Source organism: Balaenoptera acutorostrata, chromosome 6 (assembly GCF_949987535.1).
Source record: "Balaenoptera acutorostrata chromosome 6, mBalAcu1.1, whole genome shotgun sequence".
NCBI lineage: Eukaryota > Metazoa > Chordata > Mammalia > Artiodactyla > Balaenopteridae > Balaenoptera > Balaenoptera acutorostrata.
In genome coordinates, this window is record NC_080069.1 from 36947707 (window position 1) to 36971178 (window position 23472).

The following is a 23472-nucleotide window of genomic DNA, read 5'->3' on the forward strand; positions in this document are numbered from 1 at the left end:
ATGAAAGCCCGTGCACAGCAACGAAAACCCAATGCAGCCAAAAATTAATTAATTAATTAATTAATGTAAGAAAATCATTGCCAAGACCAATGTCAAGGAGGTTTTTCCCTATGTTTTCTTCTACGAATTTTATAGTTTCAGGTCTTACATTTAAATCTTTAATTCATTTTGAGTTAATTATTATGAGTGGTGTAAGACAGGAGTCCAATTTCATTCTTTTGCATGTGAATACCCAATTTTCCCAGCACCATTTATCAAAAAGACTGTCTTTTTTTCTCCATTGAGTACTGGCTCCCTTCTAAAATATTGGTGGACTGTTTACACATGGGTTTATTTCTGGGCTCTGTATTCTATTCCACTGGTCTATGTATCTGCTTTTATGCCAGCATCATACTGTTTTGATTACTGTAGCTTTGTAATATAGTTTAAAATCAGGAAATGTGATGCCTCCAGCTTTGTTCTTCTTTCTTAGGATTTCTTTGGCTATTTGGGGTCTTTTGTGGTTTCATACAAATTTTAGGATTTTTTTTCTATTTCTGTGAAAGATGTCATTGGAATTTTGATAGGGAGTGTACTGAATCTGTAGATTGCTTTGGGTAGTGTGGACATTTTAATACTAATTCTTCAAACCTATGAATATGGAAAATCTTTCACTTTATTTGTGTATTCTTCAGTTTCTTTTATCAATGTCTCATAGTTTCCAGCATACGTGTGTTTCACCTCTTTGGTTAAATATATTCCAAAGTATTTTATTGTTGAGTTGTTACTAAAACATGTAGTAATATTTACTGAACACTTCTTACATGTCACACATTTCAGAGCAACCATGTGAGGCAAGCACCATTGTATCATTCCCACTTAAAAGATAAGGAAATCAAGTTTTGAGAGATTTAACAAATTGCTCAAGGTGATAAAACTAATAAGTAGGGGAGCCAGGATTCAAGTCCATGGTATTTGATTTCAGAGACCAAGTTCTAAACCTCTATGCACAACTCTTTCTTCATATACTTAAAATTTATTGTTCCTACTAGATAGATAACTAAAATTACACAAAACATTTAAAAAGTGGGGTTCAAAAAATAAACAAATGGGACCTAATGAAACTTAAAAGCTTTTGCACAGCAAAGGAAACCATAAAAAAGACGAAAAGACAACCCTCAGAATAGGAGAAAATACTTGCAAACGAAGCAACTGACAAAGGATTAATCTCCAAAATATACAAGCAGTTCATGCAGCTCAATATTAAAAAAAACAAGCAACCCAATCCAAAAATGGGCAGAAGACCTAAATAGACATTTCTCCAAGGAAGATATACAGATTGCCAAAAAAACACATGAAAAGACGTTCAACATTACTAATCACTAGAGAAATGCAAATCAAAACTACAATGAGGTATCACCTCACACCAATCAGAATGGCCATCATCAAAAAATCTACAAACAATAAATGCTGGAGAGGGTGTGGAGAAAAGGGAACCCTCTTGCACTGTTGGTGGGAATGTAAATTGATACAGCCACTATGGAGAACAGTATGGAGGTTCCTTAAAAAACTAAAAATAGAACTACTGTATGACCCAGCAATCCCACTACCAGGCATATACCCTGAGAAAACCATAATTCAAAAACAGTCATATACCACAATGTTCACTGCAGCACTATTTACAATAGCCAGGACATGGAAGCAACCTAGACGTCCATTGACAGATGAATGGATAAAGAAGATGTGGTACATATATACAACGGAATATTACTCAGCCATAAGAAATGAAATTGAGTTATTTGTAGTGAGGTGGATGGACCTAGAGTCTGTCATACAGAGTGAAGTCAGAAAGAGAAAAACAAATACCGTATGCTAATACATATATATGGAATCTAAAAAAAAAAAATGTTTCTGATGATCCTAGGGGCAGGACAGGAATAAAGACACAGACGTAGAGAAGGGACTTGAGGACCCGGGGAGGGGGAAGGGTAAGCTGGGACGAAGTGAGAGAGTAACATTGACACATATACACTAGCAAATATAAAATATATAGCTAGTGGGAAGCAGCTGCATAGCACAGGGAGATCAGCTTGGTGCTTTGCGACCACCTAGAGGGGTGGGATAGGAGGGTGGGAGGGAGATGCAAGAGGGAGGGGATATGGGGATATACGTATGTATATAGCTAATTCACTTTGTTATACAGCAGAAACTAACACAACATTGTAAAGCAATTATACTTCAAAATAATGTTAAAAAAAAAGTGGGGCCCATGAAGTATTCCAACTGAATGATAATATATGCTTTAGATCAAAAAGTCAAATGTTGTATCAGTTTCCCCAACTTGCATATCAAGATCATATTTTCCTTTCAAATCTATTTTTTAAAGTAATAATCAACAGGATATCCTAAGATTAGGGTATTTGATAGGACTGCCCCTATTGAGGACAATATTAATTAGATTTAATTCACAGTAATTTTTAGAAACTTTATTCCATTGCCTGAGCTAGAAGAACCACACGATTAAAAACTATAAAAGACCACTATATTTTTAAAAAATTCTCTTAAGGTTAATGCCTCAAATTTTGTTATACAATTAACAGAATTTAATTGTAATTTTCCTACAAATTCTTAAAATTAGGTTAGTTGTGTAACTGTACATTGCATTCTACAAGAAATGTACCTGTATAAAAAAAGCTTTTAACAACTTTGGCCTGTAGTTAGAATTAAATTACCAAAGAATATACTGGGTTGTAGATGGTACACAGTTAGGAAGGACAAAATATGAACAGAAAACACATTAGGGAAAGAAGTTCTTCTTCCTTCATTGAGGAAGAATTATATCAAAAGCCTTCTTGTTCTAAAATAAGAGAAATGAGTTTAATGTATATTAACAGTAAACCTGTTGGATAAAATGTTAGTAAAGTTAGTGAGGAAGATGATTGGGCTCAATTAATATTTTATGAAATTCTGCACATAACTTTTTTTCGCACTGAGTAAAAGGCAAAATACTATATTCATAAAATACCACAGGAGATAGGTTTCCTCTTCAAAAGGAATATTTTTAGAAAAAATAAAACACGACAAGAAATTCATAATATACACAAAAGCTGTTCTCACCCGGTCTTCCTTCTTAGGCAACTGATCCTTGATTAGAGTCTTGGTACGCCTGAGAAACCATCCAGACATCTTTTTTGCAAGCCTTTGCATGGCCTTTCGGCCAGTAGCTAGTTCTCTTTTTGTTGCTGTGTGTCTCTGACCGTGTTCTACTTGGTCAGAAAACCGCTTCTTGAAATGGATCCTGCTACCTAAAAGTCCTGGCACAGCCCTTTATAAAGGCAATAAGAAAAAATGTTAAGGCTTTATTAAACTATCTAAATAGGAAATCACTGACTTCTTTTTGCTTTTAAGAAATATACTAAGTCACTTGTTTATTAATAATAACAATAACAAAAGGTAAGAAAACAGAATGTTCTTTATGACAATTTTAGTGAACAACTATAAGAAGATGATGGAATTGGTAAATTAGTTCAGATATTTACTTCAGGGACCAAGAATAATAAAGATAGGCTTTCATGGGACACTCTACTCTGTATACTATGTTTGAGATCAAACACTTCTGTAAACAGACAATTGTTTTTCAGAAACAAATAATTAGGAAACAAGGTAACATTAAGTTAAGGAAGTATTAAATAATTTTCCAAAAAAGAAAAAGTGTTTTTACTCACCAGTCCATAACACACCACAATTCTTTCATGTTGTTCTGAAGAATGGTTCCAGTGAGGCCAATTCGGACATTACATTTTAAAGCTTTCATAATTTCTGTTACTCTAGCCTTTGGATTCTTGATTCTATGAGCTTCATCTACAATGACAGCTGACCATTCCAAACTATAAAGTGAGGAAAAAGGGAGGAAAGGTTGAAAAAACTTCCCTTTCTTAGTCTATATACTTTTTAGAGTGCAGCTTTCTCTACCAAAGTTTTGAAGTTTTTTTCCTCTTTACTCTTTGTTGATTCCACAGAATTCTCACCTCCTTATTTAAATGATCACATCTTTGGACAACCCATGAAAATTAAATGTGTAGGAAGATAAAAAGAAATAGAGATTCTGTTTAGTAACAATGAAATGAAATAACTCATTTAAACACGACTAAAATGACAAAAAAGGAATCTTCTAAAAGTAATAAAGCAGAGAAATAAATATAAAATAAAAGAAGCAAAACTTACCATGTTAATTATGAATGAAAAAATATCAATATAAACTCATGATTTTTAAAAGTTGTACTACATAGCTCTGTCTGCTAAAAAGGTTTGGAATTGATTGTTACCCCAGTAGCAATGAACAACCATAGTGGTCAATCCACTAAAAGGAAGCAGATTCCCATGGTGAAACAGTTGATTTCAGGTGTGCAGCAGGGGAAATACTGGAGAGTGAGAAAGAACAGATGTATTCAAAGACAAATGGGGGCATGTCCAAAGGACACAGGACCCAGACTAATTAGAAAATTTAAGCATGACTATAGGATAGTATAAAACATTGAATAAATAAAAACCCAGGAGTTGTATGAAAAAATTTACTTTAGACCTTTACCTCACACCATATACAAAAACTAACTAAAAATAGATCACAGACTTAAATATAAAGCTAAAACTATAAAAGTTACAAAATGTAGGAAGAAATCTTGTGACTCAGTTAGGGAAGAATTTCTTAGATATGACACCAAAAGCATGGTCAATAAAAAAATTTTGATAAGTTGGACCTCATCAAAGTTAAAAACTTTTGCTCTTCCAAACACACAATTAAGAAAATGAAAAGACATGCTACAGACTGGGAGAAAATATTGGCAAATCATAACCTGATAAAGAACTTGTATACAGAATTATATAAAGAACCAATACAACACAGTTGAAGTTAAAACAATCCAATTAAAAAGATGGGTAGAAGATTTTAATAGACATTTCACCAAAGAAGATATGCAAAGGGAAAATAAGCACATAAAAATGTCATCATTAGAAAAATGCAAGAAAAACCCAAGAGATACCACCGAAAACCTATTTGACTGTCAATCAACAAAAGACTGACAATATTAAGTACTGGCAAGGGAAACTGGAAACCTCATACACTGCTTTTGGGAAAGTACAGCTATTTTTCTAAAACAGTTTGGCTGTTTCTTAAAAAGTTCAATTTCCTCATACCACCCAGCAATTCCATTCCTAAGTATCTATGCAAGAGAAATGAAAATTTACATTCACACAAAGGCTTGTACATAAATGTTCAGAGCAGCATTATAGGTAACAGCCCAAAAGTGGTAACAATCCAAACGTCCATTCACTGGACAAACAAAATGAGGTATGTATATACATACATATATATATACATATATATATATATATATATATATATATATATATATATACACACACACACAAAATAGTACTGTTCAGCAATAAAAAGGAATAAACCACTGAAACATCATACATGATGAACCCCAAAAAACATATTAAGTGAAAGAAGCCAGACACAAAAGACTACATATTGTATGAAATTTATATGAAATTTCCAGAAAAGGCAAATCTATAGAGACAGAAAGCAGATTAGTGGTTGCCTGGAACGAGATGGGACCAGAGATTGACTGAAAACAAAAAACTTTTTGAGGTGATGGAAATGTTCTTAAACTGGATTGTGGTGATAAATGCACAACTTTATAAATTTACTAAAAACCATTCTATGCTTAAAATGGGTACATTCTATGGCATGTCAATTGTACCTCAATAATCTATGAGTCCATAGTGATACTCAAAAAACAGGGGTTGGGGAGTGGGAGAGAAACTTTGCTATCATTGCGAATGACCATTGTCCCAATTTGTTAGTCTGAAAATTGGAAATTAAAGCTAAAGAATCAAGCATCATTCACCTTGCTTTGCCAGTTGAAATTATAGTTAATTTCTAATTATAGGAGAATGCTGTTAATAAGTGTAGAAGAAATGATAAACTTAGGAAAATATTATTTTGCAAAACCCAATAAAATAACTGATTCAGGCAAGAACAACTTCTGTATGCTAATACCACTAAGTAAGAGGATTGAGGAACCAGGATATTCAAATGGTAGCAAAGAGTAACCCACAAAGTACTTCTAATTGTAAAGGGAGAAACATGTCTTTACAATGGAGAGACCTGATGATCACCTCCTTAGCCTATGGGACAAACTTCGCAACATTAATAATAGAACAACTTGACATTAATATCTCCTGAAATAACGTAATATGCAGTCCACAGCATCATTTATGAAGTATTCTTGTCAAAAATGTCTGACCTGAAGCTAATTAAGTCTTTAGACCAAAATCAGCTTACAAAACTACATATGTTAGAGGAATACACAACTCCTTGAGAAAGCAATCAGACAAATCTAATGTGAGACATCCTAAAACACAACTGGCCTGGTCCCCTCAAAATGTCTTATAATAAAAAAATAAAGTTGAGGGAATGTTCTAGATTAGAAGAGACTAAACAGACTTAATAGTCAACACACACACATTAACTTATATCTTGCCAACATATATACACACACACACACACAACTGGTGAATATAGGTGTTGAGTATATAGATGTTCATGTACTATTACTTCAGTTTTTCTAAAGGTTTGATCATTTTCTTAATATAAAGTTGAAAAAGGATAAGAGATCAAGAACAAAGGAAAAGAGGAGAAAACAATCACAAAATTTTAAAAGCAGGGAAGAAGATGAACAAGACAACTTATAAAAACAGAGGAAGGATTATCCCATGCCAGTAGTAAAGAAAGCCAAGAAACAATCTGATTCATATTATTGAGCTCTTTCTTAAATGGTAGCACCAGATGCTTCTGGAAATTGGAGTTAGGTAAATGTTCAACAGTCTGTTTAAGAAGTTGTTGGAGCTCCTATATACTATTCGTTATCCCACAAAATAGCCAGCCAGGACACTGTAAAGTAAGCAAAAGAAGTGCAAAATACAGCAAAATCCTCATTTTTCCTTAAGAGGAAATCAACAAGTGATGTTAAAAACTTAAAGGACGGGCTTCCCTGGTGGCGCAGTGGTTGAGAATCTGCCTGCCAATGCAGGGGACATGGGTTCGAGCCCTGGTCTGGGAGGATCCCACATGCCGCGGAGCAACTAGGCCCGTGAGCCACAATTACTGAGCCTACACGTCTGGAGCCTGTGCTCCGCAACAAGAGAGGCCGCGATAGTGAGAGGCCCGTGCACCGCGACGAAGAGTGGCCCCCACTTGCCGCAGCTAGAGAAAGCCCTCGCACAGAAACGAAGACCCAACAAAGCCATAAATAAATAAATAAATAAAATTAAAAAAAAAAAAACCAAATAGCATCAAAAGTAACTTTAAAAAAAAAAAACTTAAAGGACAATTTTTAAGTTGCAGCATGAACATGTTCTTTGAGATATGGAAGTAAAAACTAGGAAGATAAGTTAAAGAGTTGAAGGTGACTGTCTCTGAACAACAGCTAATGGGGGTGGCAGACAGGAGTGAACAGTGTTCATATTTGGCTCTTTAAATAATATGCATATATAACTTTGATAAAAATAAAAATGAAGTAAAACATAATAGTAATAACAAAGAGATATAGCTCACTCATAGAGTGTTTATCTACTCTATGGATTATCTATGATAAATGTTTAATACTGGTCTATCATATACAGCATTCTCACAAAAATTACTTAATATTTACTCAGATTGAATATAAATTATTTTGAATATTGTTAAAAATAAAACCATTCAAACAAATAAAGGAAAACTAAATACAACAAAAACTGTAACATTTGATTTTTCTAATTTTGCACAGAAACCTGATTTATATTTATATAACTCTATGTTAGAAATCCTATTTAATATTTATAACAATCACAGAAAGTAACCACTTAACACTATTATATGCTAGAAGTGTAATAAGCACTGAAATACATTAATTATTCTATATCAAAGACCTCACAGTCTAAAGGAGCAGTTAAACAAAAATTAAAATATGACTGGTGCTATGATAAATGAATTTCTTATTACATTTATCTAACTATAGAATATCTCTTATATAATACATTGCATAAAAGCCCAAAGTCAAGGTTTAAATCTCATGTCCACCACTGACTTCGTTGCTGTAGGCTTGGGTAAGTTACTTAACTTCATGTCTCAGATTGTTCCTGTCTTCTGACAGCATCCAGGAAATAGTAACAGGCAAACTTATGAGCTTGTAAGTGTAGTAAAATAAAATCCTAGAGCTTACAAAAATGGTAGCTCTAAATCCAACTTTACAAAGTAATTACATTAAATATAAATGGACTGAACACTCCAAATAAAAGGCAGGGATTATCAAAAAGGATAAAAATGCAAGACCCAACTATATGCTAACCACAAGACACTCACCTTAAATATAAAGAACAGATAAAAACAAAAAGTTGGAAAATGATAAACATACAGTAAGCATAAGAAATCTGTATTGTCTATATTAATACCAGATGAAACTTCAAGATTATTAGATATGAAAAGGAACATTTTTAAAGATAAAAGGATCAATTTATAAGGAAAAAATACTAATCATCAATGTGTGTGTACCTAATTACAGAGCTTCAAAATATATGAATTGAAAATTGACAGAACTGAAAGGAGAAATAAACAAATCTATAACTATAATTGAAAATTTCAACATTCCTCTCTCAGAAATTGTAAGCCAATTAGAAAGAAAATCAGTAAAGATAGAGAATACTTGAACAACACCTAACCAAACTGACTTTACTGATATTTATAGAACATCACATCCAACCACGGTAGAAAAAACACTTTTTTCAAGTGTACACAGATCAGAAAAATGCAAATTACACTGCAATGGGTTACCACTATACACGCTAAAAACAAATAGACTGACAATACCAAATATTGGTGAGAATATGAAACAAATGATCTTTAATAGGTTGCTAGTTGGAGTAGAATAGTACAACCTCTCTGGAAAATGGTTTATCAGTTTCTTCTAAAGTTAAACCTATACTTACCATATAACCCAGAAATCCCACCCCTAGGAATTTACAGAAGAGAAATCAAAATATGTCAAAAGAAGGCTTATACATAAATATTACTTAAATTTTTACTTACAGTAAAAAAAACTGGAAAACCCAAACATCTATCCTCAAATGAATGGGTAACAAAATGTGATATATTCATAAAATGCAATACAATTCAGCATTAAAAAAGAATGATCACTGATACATTCAATAACATAGCTGAATCTCAAAAACGTGATGATGAGCAAAAGGTGCCAGACACAACAGTTCTGGAGGCTCGAATTCCAAGATCAAAGTGTTGGCAAGTTTGGTTTCTTCTGAGGTCTCTCTCCTTACAGATTGCTGCCCTCTTGCTGTGTCTTCATGTGTCCTTTCCTCTGTGTACATGAGTTCCTGGTATCTCCTTCTCTTCTTCTAAGGACAACCAGTCAGATTGGACTCCCAGATTAAGTCCCACTATAATGGCTTCATTTTAACTTAATTACCTTAAGTTACATTCTGAGGTTCTTGGAGTTGGGACTTGAACACATGAATTTGGAGGGGACACAATTTAGCTCATAACAAGCCTCCTAATTGGTCTTTCTCCATTCAATTCGGCTCTACTCTGCACAGAGCAACTTGGTTACTTATAAAATGTAAATCTAATCATTTTTATCATAATAGTAATCTCCTGGAAACACTTCAGGGACACCCTGCTGCTCTAAGAATAAAGACCAAAATCCTCTAAGAGACTTTCAGTATTCTTTATGATCTGTTCCTTGCTTACCACACTGGTGTTGTCTCCTGGCCACTTCCTTCTTACACTCTAGGCTACAGTCATTACATGCAGAAAACATCAGAACTGCTTTCATTTATTAAAAAGTGCTGTGATCTTTGTTGACTGAAGGCCTCTACAATTTTTTTTTTAAGGGATAAATTTATTTATTTATTTTTGGCTGTGTTGGGTCTTTGCTGCTGCATGCGGGCTTTCTCTAGTTGCAGCAAGCAGGGGCTACTCTTGGTTGTGGTGCTCGGGCTTCTCAGTGTGGTGGCTTCTTTGTTGCGGAGCACGGGCTCTAGGCACACTGACTTCAGTAGTTGTGGCTTGCAGGCTCTAGAGCACAGGCTCAGTAGTGGTGGCACATGGGTTTAGCTGCTCCGCGGTATGTGGGATCTTTCCAGACCGGGGATGGAACCTGTGTCCCCTGCATTGGCAGGCAGATTCTTAACCACTGCGCCACCAGGGAAGTCCTCTCTGCAAATGTTGTTTGTTCCCTCTTCCTGGATTATTTTCCTACTCTTTCCTATTCTTACCCATCCTTCAATTCTCACTCAGCTCATAGGTCATCTTCTCTGGGAAGCTCCCTGACTACTCTCCTCACTCTGCAGCAGTCAGGCTCCTCATGTGCTCCTATAACATCCCCTGTTTCATATTATAGCATTCACATGACTTTATAATTGCTTGTCTCTAGATTCCCCACTAAAATCTTAAGATATAGTTCATTTCTTTTGGGTACTTATAGTCCTGGAATAGTGGTTCTCAATATGTATATGTATTTTTTTAATTAATTAATTAATTAATTAATTAATTAATTATTTTTGGCTGTGTTGGATCTTCGTTTCTGTGCGAGGGCTTTCTCCAGTTGCGGTGAGCGGGGGCCACTCTTCATCGCGGTGTGCGGGCCTCTCACTATCGCGGCCTCTCTTGTTGCGGAGCACTGGCTCCAGACGTACAGTTTGTTTTTTTTTTCCAAGAGGGACGTAACTTTATAAAATAAATTCGATATGAAAGAACACAGCATAAACAATGTTAAAATACATGGGAAAACATTCACAACACATTTAACAGAAAAATGATTAATTTCCATGACATAAAAAGTGCTCAGTAATTGTGGCTCACGGGCCCAGCCGCTCCACAGCATATGGGATCTTCCCGGACCAGGGCTCAAACCCATGTCCCCTGCATTGGCAGGCAGACTCTCAACCACGGCGCCACCGGGGAAGCCCCTGTATATGTATTTTTTGCCACTCTATATTCACAACAGACTCCCATAATTAAAATAATTCATGAAAATCACTGTTTTAGTCCAGAGGTATCATACACATAAAAGGTTGTACATGAGATTTAGGACAAGTCCTATGCATTAACATGCATTGTTTGGAGAGGTAATAGAGGAAATAAAATAAGGAACTGTAGAAAATCTGACTCAGGTTTTTCTTCTTAGAAAATAAGTTAATTATTATAAACTGTCTATTTCAATAATCCTGAAATCAAGTTAAATCATGCTAAAGAATATTTAGAGCTTTAAAAAAATCACAATATAAAGGGATAAACACAACTGACGTAAACAGAATACTAATGCAATCATTCCCATTATTCTGATTACCTGTTAAGTTCATCCAGACATAAGCGCAGTGTTTCATATGTTGTTAGAGCAATTTCACATTTCCTCTGTTTCACACGAGTCAGTTCATTGTCTTTTTTGTTACCATGTAAAATAGTGACTCTGAAATACCCCCAGGTGTCCAGTTCATCCCTCCAGTTGTAGAGGACAGAAAGAGGAGCAACTATTAAGAACATCTGTAAGAAAAAGAAAAAAAATTTAATGATATAATTTTTTAAATGAAAAAGAACTCCAAAGTTAAATCCAGAATATCAATAGTCCTATTCCTTGATTTTTGACACTGTAGTTAATAAGTATAAATACAACTGAGAAATTGAATATATCTGGACTTAGAAGACCATCAAAAAATACTTTGTTGTTTACTTAGCACCTTATTAGGAAAAAAATAGATACCCAACCTTGTCCAAAGGAGCAGCTATTTTTTATTTTCCCCCCAAAAGGAGTTGAGAGATAAGAAAAAAATAATTCTCCAAAACAAAAAAAGAGTATAATCAGGATCCCAATAATAACTTCAAGGACCATGTGGGTAATAGAAATATGCAAAGCAGGCCAGGTTTTTTTCTTGAAATGTATGGTCTTCCAGAGCTCTCTTTCCTTTTCACTTTCCTAGTCCATTTCCTGTCCCCCTCTCTCAGATACTATCAGTTGATAACCTGGAAAACTCACTGGAAAATTGAAGCAATTAGAAGAAAACCTCCTCTTCTCTTATCACTAGATCAATAACCTACCTATATTTACTTCTATATATTCTGCCCTCCCACCTATTACCATGGGTGAACTGTCCATGTTCTCTTCTAAAGACAAACCCTGAACTTATATAGTGCCTCCAATCACTTCCTGTCAACCTGGAGTCAATGATGAAGAAACTGTCCCCAGTTTGCCCAACATGATTACATTTTGCTTTTCAATGGACCACATACAACCTCAAGCAAACAAATTCTAATATATATTTCTCAGCGTTAAAAAACAAACCAAACAAACAAAAAAATTCTTCCTTAAACCTACATCTCTCTCTAGCTATCCCCCATTACTTTACTTTCTTTATAGAAATGATCCTCAGGAGTTATCAATACTTGCTGTCCATACTTACTCTCCTCCTGTTCTCTCTTAACTCATGTAAGTGGGACTTCTGCCCTAACCCATTAAGATTAACAATATTTCTGTTTAATCTTGAAATAAATGTTTTGGGGTTTCACCGACCTTTCCTGTACTAATCCCAAATCCTGTTGTCATCAGCCATTTTAATTTTTAATGTTTTTATCTCTTACTGTTACCACTATTCCTAAGCTATTATCTTTAATAGGGTTTTAAGTAAGTTTTTTTCTGAAGTTTTATACTTGTCCTACTTGATAAAGATGAACCAATTAAACATACATTCAAACAAAAAAATAAAATAACAAACAAAAAAATAATACAATACTACTCTAAATCCTACACTCTCTTCTATGAAACATTTCAGCTGGGCCATTTGTCAGCTGTAAGATGTCAAATCTGTGACTTTGTTTTAGAAACAGGAAAAAGAAAAAGAAGGGAAGATTAACCTACTAAATGTGAGAGTTCCTTTTTTCTACCCCAGCATCAAGCATATATAAGTACTTTTTTGTCATACATGATTCATCTCAAATAGTTTCATCTTCTGGCTCAGAATTTATCCTATGAATTCCATTTTTCTCCTACTACCTTCAAATAAAAAATTTGGGCTCCAAGTAATAAGCCCAGTTATTGTCTCTGCCCGACCCCCCAACCTTTTTACTTTTTAATATTATAAGATGAAAATGTTTTCCAAACTCCAACTGAGCACTTTGAGCAGTTTTCCACTCGAGGGGTCATTCATCAAAGGTGCCAACGAAGCTACACTTCGTTGTACAGCAGAAACTAACACACCATTGTAAAGCAATTATACTCCAATAAAGGTGCTAAAATAAATAAATAAATAAAAATCCCAAACCTAAAAAAGAAAAAAAAGGTGGCAATGAACCTGAAGATTCCTAGAATTGGCCCTAAGATTCCAGAAGTTGTTTAAAAATTAAGACATTCCTTATAGACATTATTGGTCTTCAAAGTTGTGAAAGGTAAATCAAATGGGTCAATAACTCATTTTAATACTAAAAGAAGTAAGAGAACTGAGTTATGCCATTTAACAGACATTAACCCAAGGACTTCACATAAAAACGCTATAAAGTAAAAATATTTATTATTTCCTTTTTAGAGATGAGAAAACTAAAGTATAGAGATGTTAAATAATATGCCCAAGGTCATAATGTTATTAAGTGGCAAAGTAAGTATTTGAACCCATGTCTGTGTAATTCCAAAGCTCTTAACCAACAATGACATATCATGTTAGCACCTTAAATCAGAAAGCCTATGACCTTGAGATGCATAACTTTCTTATTTTCCACTGTAACCATGGTACTTTGTGCTGTGCTTAGAAAACCAAGGTGTTCAGTTGATAAATGAAATAGTGAATAAAAGCATGTGTCAGTGGCAAGGTAGGAATAGCACTGTCTATTCAGAGGACAATGACAGACCACCAGAGCCAAAGTAAAAATTTCATATTGGAGGAAGTGCGATATCAAGCTGAAAAATAAAATGTACCTATATTGAGAGAACTTACAGACCATAAAATTGGAATTTTTTCTATTTAACTCAAAGCTCTAAAGCATATTCCCTGTAATTAACTCTACAATCTTAATTCTTTCAAAAATGCCAAATCTAATTAATTTACATCCTAATTGTGCATAATTGATAACTTTTTCTTTGGTATATTATGGCTATTTAATATATGGAAATTTAAGTTGAGAATCCACTCTAGGAGCCTCTGCAAATCCTTTTTAGAAAAGCAGCATAATAGTAATACCAAAACTTGATAAACAGTCTAACAAAGTAGAAAATTATAGACCAATATCACTTAGATCAATGGATAGAAAAACAATAAATACCATCTCTTCTAATTAAACAAAAGTAAATAAAACATGAGCATGGAAATGACAAGTAAAATTATAACTATTTGTAGAAAACATAAGTAAAGCAAATAAATGAACAGTAAATTAACTAACAAGAATATCAACGAATTAAGAAAGTCAAATTTAAAAATATATGTGGCACCTTAAATGACTTAGACCAGATTGACTTATAACTTATATACAGATGATTCCAAAAGCAGCAGAATATATTCTTAAATTCACATGCGACATTCTCCAGGACAGACCATACGTTAAGCCACAAAAAAAGTCAATATATTTATGAAGGTTGAAATCATATCAAGCATCTTTCCTGATGACAGTGGTATAAAACTAGAAATCAATTACAAGACAAAAACTGGAAAATTCACAAATTTGTGGATATTAAACAACATGCTACTGAACAACCAATGAGTCAAAGAAGAAATCAAAGGAGGAATCAAAAAATACCTTAGGACAAATGAAAACGGAAATATAATGTACCAAAATTTATTGCTGCAGCAAAAGCAGTTCTATGAGGAAAGTTCATAGTGATACATGAGTACCTCAAGAAACAAAAAAATTCTCAAATACACAACCAAACTTACACCTCAAGGAACTAGAAAAACACAAACTAGAAAATGAAGCCTAAAGTTAGTTGAAGGAGGAAAATAATAAAGATAAGAGTGGAAATAAACAAAATAGAGACTAAAAAGATGACAGACAAGGTTAACGAAACTAAGAGCTGATTCTCTGACAACACACACAACATTGGCAAACCTTTAGCTAGAAGTAACAGAAAAAAAGATAGAGGGCTCAAATAAAATCAGAAATAAAAGAGGAGAACTTACAGTTGATACCACAGATATAAAAAGGATCATAAGAGACTACTACGAACAATTTTATGTCAAAAAATTGGAAAACTAGAAGAAAGGGAAATATATTAGAAACATGCAATGTACCAAGACTGATCATGAAGAAATAGAAAATCTGAACAGAACAGTTTCTAGTAAGGAAATTGAATAAGTAACCAAAAACCTCCAAATAAACAAAAGTTCAGGACCAGACAGCTTCACTGGTAATCTATCAAACGTTCAAAGAAGAATTAATACCAATCCTTCTCAAACTTTTTGAAAAAATAGAAGAGCAGGGGATGCTTCCAAACTTATTTTAAGAGGCCCAATACCAAAACCAGACAAGGATACCACAAAAAAGGAAAATTATAGGCAATATCCCTGATGTACATAAATACAAAAATCCTCAATGAAATATTAGCAAAATGAATCCAACAATACATCAAAAATGATCACAAATTATGATCAAGTGAGATTTATTCCACAGACGCAAGGATGATTCAACCTATGCAAATCAACTGCATGATACACCACACTAACAAAATGAAGAATAAAAATCATACGATCATCTCAATAGAGCAGAAAAAGCATTTGAGGAAATTCAACATCCATTTATGATAAAAACTCAACAAACTGGGTACAGAGACAACATACCTCAACATAATAAAGGCCATATATGAACAGCACACAGCTAACATCATACTCAATGGTGAGAGTTGAAAACTTTTCCTGTAAGACAACCAACAGGACAAAGATGCCCACTTTCACCACTTTTATTCCCACAGTACTGAAAATCCTAACCAGAGGGGGGGAAAAAATCTAAATTTGAAAGGAAGTAAAACTGTCACTGTTTGCCAAAGACATAGAAATACACAGAAAACCCTAAACATTCCACCAGAAAACTGTTAGAATTAATAAAGAAATTGAGTAAAGTTACAGGATACAAAGTCAATACAAAAATCTGTTTCATTTTTACATACTAACAACAAACTATTAGAAACAGAAATTAAGCAAACAATCCCATTTACAATTGTATCAAAAAGGATAAAATAACTAGGAATAAATTTAAACAAAGAAATAAAAAAACCTGTACACTGAAAACTATGAGACACTGATGAAAAAAATTTTAAATGTCACAAATAAACGGTAAGATAATCCATGCTCATGGAAGAATAAATATTGTCAAGATATCAATAAACGGTGCTGGAAAAACTGGATAACCACATGCAAAAGAATGAAACTGGGTCACTATCTTATACCATACACAAAAATGAACTCAAAATGGATTAAAGACTTGAAATTAAGACCTGAAACCATAAAACTCCTAGAAGAAAACATAGGCGGTAAACTCCTTTACATCTTGACAATGAGTTTTTTGATTTGACACCAAAGGCAAAGGCAACAAAAGCAAAAGCCAAAAAGTAGGACTACATCAAGCTAAAAAGCTTCTGTACAACAAAGGAAACCATCAACAAAATGAAATCTACTACATGGAGAAAATATTTGCAGACCATGTATATAACAAGGGGTTAATATCCAAAATATATAAACTCAGCAGCAAAAAATCAAACAAGTAGCATCATTTGCAAGATAATAAACTAAAGAAATAGTGTATAGTAAATAAAATACTGGAAAATTTTTTGTTTAATCACCATTGAAATTGCATCTGACGCTGGTACTATGACTGCTAGAAAAATCCTCCCTCTCTGCATTAATACTGATTATGAATTTTACACAGAATCTTTAAAGTTTTATCATACAAGATAGTAGTATTTTTAAAAGAATTTACTTTGATTCATTTTCATAAAGACTGAATTCCAATCTTAACAGCCTAAATCTAAAGAACCATTCCAAGAATATTTGAAATGCATAGTTTGTATCTTTTCCTTTAAGAATTTATTCTTGGCACAAAACATCTATTTCACACATTCTTAGATGATTTATTCACACTTGAAAAGATTAAAAATATATATAAGATGCATCGTGTATCACACATACATACCTCAAACCCATCACTCCTTAATTGATAACATTTAAATTCATTAAAAGGATTTTTTTCAAGTAGTTCGAACATTAATTTTTCAAGATTCCATTGCAATTTTTGCATTAGCATAATAAATATAAAGAAATTTATTTCTCTTCTAGCTATTTAATAGACTATCTTTTAAAAATTCACAGAGTTTTTAAATGGATCAAAACAAATTTATCTTTTGTAAATTTCATCACACAAAATTATAAGTTTTGTCTGGATTTGCTTCTGGGGAATACTGTAGGACATTACTGGTAATCTCATTAAAAACTTTCTTTATAGAATTCCAGTTCAAATGATTAACTAAACACATGTATTTATTGATGCCAATAAAACAGAAGAACAAATATAAAAATAAATCCATAATAGCAGTAAAATGCCTGGAAGGGCACTACCGGATGATCAGAACACTACAAGAGCAGATGAGAACTGACATTCTTGAAGACCTGAGGAATCCATCCTTTACCTATGTAAGAGAAAACTTTCAAAAAAAAAAAAAAACCCACAAAGTGAGTTTTCCTAGAAGAAACTTAAATATGACAACAACCAACAAAATAAAACAACAACAAAAAACGCAATGAAGAACAGGCAGTTGGAAGGACTGGGTCATGGAAACGAATGGAACATTAAATGTAAATAGATTAAATTCTCCAATCAAAAGACATAAAGAGGTTGAATGGATTTAAAAAAAAAGAGACCCAAACACATATTACCAACGAGATTCACTTCAGCTTTAAAGACACATATAAACTGAAGGTGAGTAGATGGAAAATGATATTCCATGCAAATGGAAACCAAAAGAAAGTGGGGATAGCTATTCTTAGAGACAAACAAGGTCATTAGATCATGATAAAAGGGTCAATTCATCAAGAGGATGTAACAACTGTAAATATTTATACACCCAATATCAGAACACCTAAGTATATAAAGGAAATATTAACAGATGTGAAGAGGAAAAAAATAACAACAATAAAATAATACGGGACTTCAATACTCCACTTTCAACAATGGGTCACTCAGACAGAAAATCAACAAAGAAACAGTGAACTTAAACTACACATTGGATCAGATGGACCTAGTGACATATACAGAACATTCAACAGCAGCAGAATACATATTCTTCTCAAGCACATATGGAACTCTCCAGGACAGATAAAATGTTAGGAGACAAGACAAGTCTTAATAAACTTAAGAAGACTGAAATCATATCAAATATCTTATCACACAATGATATGATATCAATCAAAGGGGAAAACTAAAAAATCCAAAAATATGTCAAGATTAAATAATATGCTCCTCAACAACCAATGGGTCAAAGAAGAAATCAAAAACAAAATAAAAAATACCTTAAGACAAATGAAAACTGAAACACAACATACTAAAACTTATGGGACACAGCAAAAGCAGTTCTAAGAGGAAAGTATATAGTGATAAATGCCTATATTAAAAAAAATTTTTTAAAGCCATATATACAACCCAACTTTATACCTTAAGAATCTAGAAAAAGAACAAATTAAGCCCAAAGTTAGTAGAAGGAAAGAAACAACAATGATCAGAGAAGATAAATGAAATAGAGATTAGAGAGATAATAGAAAAAATAAATAAAACTAAGGGCTGTTTTTTGAAAAGATAAACAAAACTGACACCCTTAACTAGACTAAGAAAAAGAGAGAAGGCTCAAATAAATATAATTAGAAATGAAACAGGACACATTACAAATAATAACACAGAAATACAAAGGATCATATGAAATTACTCTGCACTATTATACACCACCAAATTAGATAAACTAGAAGAAATGGATAAATTCCTATAAACAGACAACCTACCAAGACTGAATTATGAAGGAATAGAAAATCTGAATGGAACAATTACTAGTAAGGAGATTCAATCATTAACCAAAAACCTCCAAACAAACAAAAATCTAGGACCAGACACCTTCACTGGTAAATTCTACCAAATTAACACCAAATCTTCCCACATTCTTCCAAAAAACATAGAAGAGGAGGGGATACTTCCAAACTCATTTACAAGGCCAGCATTACCCTGATACCAAAACCAGGCAAGAACACCACAAGAAAGGAAAATTACAGGCTAATATCCCTGACAAACATAAATCCTCAGTGAAATACTAGCAAACTGAATTCAACAATACATTAAAAGGATCATACACCATCATCAAGTGAGATTTACTCCAGGGATGCAAGGATGATTCAACACATTCAAATCAATCTGAAAGCAAAGCTAAAAACAGTACTTGAACTCTTGAAAACTTAAAACACATTAAGAATTACAATGCTTCTTTAGGATCAAATTTAAATTGACACTAAGAATGGACCTATGCTATTGAAAATAATAGGAAATTTAAAGTAATAAGATTTTTTAATACCTTAAGCCAATACCTCTCAAAATTTTACACTGAAATGCCCGTAATCATAGACAAGAGTAAACTTGGACTTCTCAGCAATCTTATATATAAGAAATATGTAAAAGACACTGTTTAACAATATGTAGGAAGTGGTTCATCACCATAACATGATAAGGATTTCACGAAATCAGTTAAACTTTATTTCTATCCAGTTTCCTGGATGCTGAGGACAATATAAAAGTCAGACACATACCTATAGTACACCTTTCTTTTTTCCATTTCTTTTTTCTTTACACGTCTCTTATTTTTTATAAGAATTATGTATAAGATATTTATAAACACACATTTACAAAGAAGAAAGCTGAAGAATGGATATGAATAGCATTAACAGTCCCATGGGCAGAGACAGTGACAAGCCTAGACCTTACTTAGCCTTTCTGATTCCAACTTTGATGTTCCTTGTATAGGAAGGATTTGTTTCATATATTCAGGAGGTAATTATTCTGCTAAGCAACTTCATCATTGATGCACCTTTGTTAGCAATATCTACTACTGTCTGCATTTCATTCTCACATAAATAAAAAACAATACAATGGACTTCAATTAACTTTACATACACATTCATGGAAATTTAACAAATTAATCAAATTAAGTCATGTAAATCTTGCCAGGCAAAAGATTGAAAGCCCCACCCCACCCCCAAAATTCAAACTGAAATTACATTTTGCTATTTTCAGAGTCAATCATATCTAACTTGAGGACAAAACTGATAATCCTTCAGAAATTAGGTCTATGAAAGAAATGTTTAAATAACATCTTTAAATCCTTATGTTTTAAATTTATACTATAATGTATAATGTTTAAAAGTTTCCAGACACTTTTGCAATACCAGCTTCATGAACTGTACATTTCTAGATATCTTACCTTTTTTGCTGTAGAAGAAAGGGGTTCCTTTTTCATACTTCTTAGTAAAAACTCTGGCATGTTATTTTCAATATCTTCACGAGTTCCCTTTTTACCCAAAACTGCAGCCAAAAATGAAATAACCTAGGGAGAAAAAGTCCAATTTTTTCAATCACTGTGTATTGTGATGGACAAAATTTTACTGTTTACCTGAATACTCAGTAAGTGACAATTTGAGTAAGTACAAATAGATTTGCTGGGAGGAAACACAATATGAACCACTAGTATTTGTTTTCTTTATTTGTATTAACAAACAAATCTATAATATAAAAGTTACCCTTGAATGCAGTAAAAAAAATTAAAATAAAAATTCTCACACTGCCATCTCTTCCATGATAAGTTCTACTTACTCAGTGAATTCTTTCTTGATCTCATCAGTTGAGATATCATATTCTCTATCACAATAAACTGTGTACATTCCTTTTTCCTTGTAGAAAATAAACTCATTAAGGGGGTAATACTTGGCTCATAAATTTGTGCATTTTTCTGTATCCAATACATATAGGTGGAATGATAGAATGTTATTTTAAGATAAACTAAGGCAATTCATCATTATACACACCATTCTGAATAATAGCTATTCTCCAAATATCAAGTGAGAAAGACAAAAAGACATAGGAAAAAAGGAAATGTAACTTCATATAATGAAGAGCAAGAGATATTTAAACTAGACCTTGGTTCAAATTTCAACCTAAGTTGCTTGGCAGATATGTGAACTTGGGCAACTAAGTTAATCTCTTTGAATAACTAAAATTATATGAAAACACCAAATATAATACTGGAAGAGTTGTTTTAAATATTAAGGGGAAAATATATGAGGTATACATATATATGGGGGAAAATAACTGATCATTACTTTAGAAAAATAAGTTACACAAATATTAAAACCTAAAGAAAAAATATGAGAGAATTAGAAAAACTATCAAAAAATAGTGTTTTCAACATGGTGTGGATACCTACAATGTGAATCTCAAATGATAGAAGAAAAAGAATGGTGCAGAAGTATTTGAAGAGATAAGGGCTGAAAGCTTTCAAAAACTGATTTCAAAAATCAAGCCATACACAGTGGTTAAGAATCCGTCTGCCAATGCAGGGAACAAGGGTTCAACCCCTGGTCCGGGAAGATCCCACATGCCGCGGAGCTACTGAGCCCATGAACCACAACTACTGAGCCTGCGCTCTAGAGCCTGTGCTCCACAACAAGAGAAGCCACTGCAATGAGAAGTCCACATACTGCAATGAAGAATAGCCCTTGCTCACCGCAGCTAGAGAAAGCCCGTGCACAGCAAAGAAGACCCAACACAGCCAAAAATAGATTAAATAAATAATTTTTTAAAAAGCCATATATTCCATATCGACTAAGAACATGAAGCCAAAAAAAAAAAATCCACAAGTAGTTCCTGCAGAGAAAAAACTGCTCAAAATTTGAGACAGAAATATATTAAAAGTGGTCAGAGGAAAAAACAACAGATTATCTATCTATTAAGTAAGCAACAATTAGACAAATAGCTGATCTTGCAGCAAAAACAGTGGAGACACTATACAACGGAGTGATATTTTTATTTAGGTCTTTAATCCATTTTGACTTTATTTTTGTATATGGTGTTAGAGAATCTTCTAATTTCATTCTTTACATGTAGCTGTCCAGTTTTCCCAGCACCACTAATTAAAGAGACTGCTTTTTCTGCACTGTATATTCTTGCCTCCTTTGTCATAGATTAATTGACCACAGGTGCATGGGTTTATTTCTGGATTTTCTATCCTGTTCCACTGATCTATGTCTGTTTTTGTGCCAGTATCATATGCCTTTGATTATTGAAGCTTTATAGAACAGTCTGAAGTCAGGGAGCCTGATTCCTCCAGCTCTGTTTTTTCTTTCTCAAGATTACTTTGGCTATCTGAGGTCTTTTGTGTTGCCATACAAATTTAAAATTTTTTTGCTCTACTTCTGTGAAAAATGCCATTGGTAATTTGATAGGGATTGCATTGAATCTGTCACTGCCTAAATGTAAAAAAAACTCCTACAGAAAAACATAGGCAGAACACTCTTTGACATAAAACGCAGCAATATCTTTTTTGGATCTGTCTCCTAGAGTAATGGAAATAAAAATAAACAACTGGGAACTAATTAAATTGAAAACCTTTTCCACAGCAAAAGAAACCATAAACAAAACAAAAGACAACCTACATAATGGGAGAAAATATTTGCAAACGATGTGACTGACAAGGGATTAATTTCCAAAATATACAAATAGCTCATACAGCTCAACATCAATAAAACAAACAACTCAACCAAAAAATGGGGAGAAGATCTAAATAGACATTTCTCCGAAGAAGACATAAAGATGGCCAAAAGGCACATGAAAAGAATGCTCAACATCACTAATTATTAGAGAAATGCAAATCAAAACTACAACGAGGTATCACCTCACTCTAGTCAGAATGGCCATCATCAAAAAGTCTATAAATAATAAATGCTGGAGAGGGTGTGGAGAAAAAGGAACCCTCCTACACTGTTGGTGGGAATGTAAGTTGGTACAGACACTATGGAGAACAGTATGGAGGTTCTGTTCTGTTCACAATATGTGTGCCACTTACACAAACAACATCTACAACAAGAGGTAGAGAAAGACCATGCAAACAAAAACTAAATGAAAGTTGATATAGCTATATTAATATCAGATAATCTGAGGCAAAAAGCATTACTAAATTAAAGAGGCACACTTGATACTGATTAATTCATTTGGAAGTTATACGAAGGGTAAACTACTAAAGAAGAAAACATTTACTGAAACAAAAGTAGTCAAATCGATAAGCACAATGGTAGATTTTGAAATAACTTAGTAAGAACAAAACAAAGAAATCAGTAAAGATACAGAATATTTGAAAAAAATGGTAAGCAAACTTGACCTAATAA

At 33.3% G+C, this 23472-nt stretch overlaps 1 protein-coding gene across 5 annotated transcripts in view; it reads right to left on the reverse strand.

The window, feature by feature from the left end:
- Nucleotides 1–23472, reverse strand: part of ERCC6L2 (ERCC excision repair 6 like 2) — a 155927-nt gene that overhangs the window by 95612 nt on the left and 36843 nt on the right. For all 5 annotated transcript variants that reach the window (XM_057548476.1, XM_057548475.1, XM_028165127.2 and 2 more), the window contains exons 3-6: nucleotides 20517–20639; nucleotides 11385–11578; nucleotides 3705–3866; nucleotides 3097–3304 (exon numbers count right to left, since the gene is read on the reverse strand). In XM_057548476.1, coding sequence (XP_057404459.1) covers nucleotides 3097–3304; nucleotides 3705–3866; nucleotides 11385–11578; nucleotides 20517–20639 — 687 coding nt within the window. The remainder of the gene's footprint in view (nucleotides 1–3096; nucleotides 3305–3704; nucleotides 3867–11384; nucleotides 11579–20516; nucleotides 20640–23472) is intronic.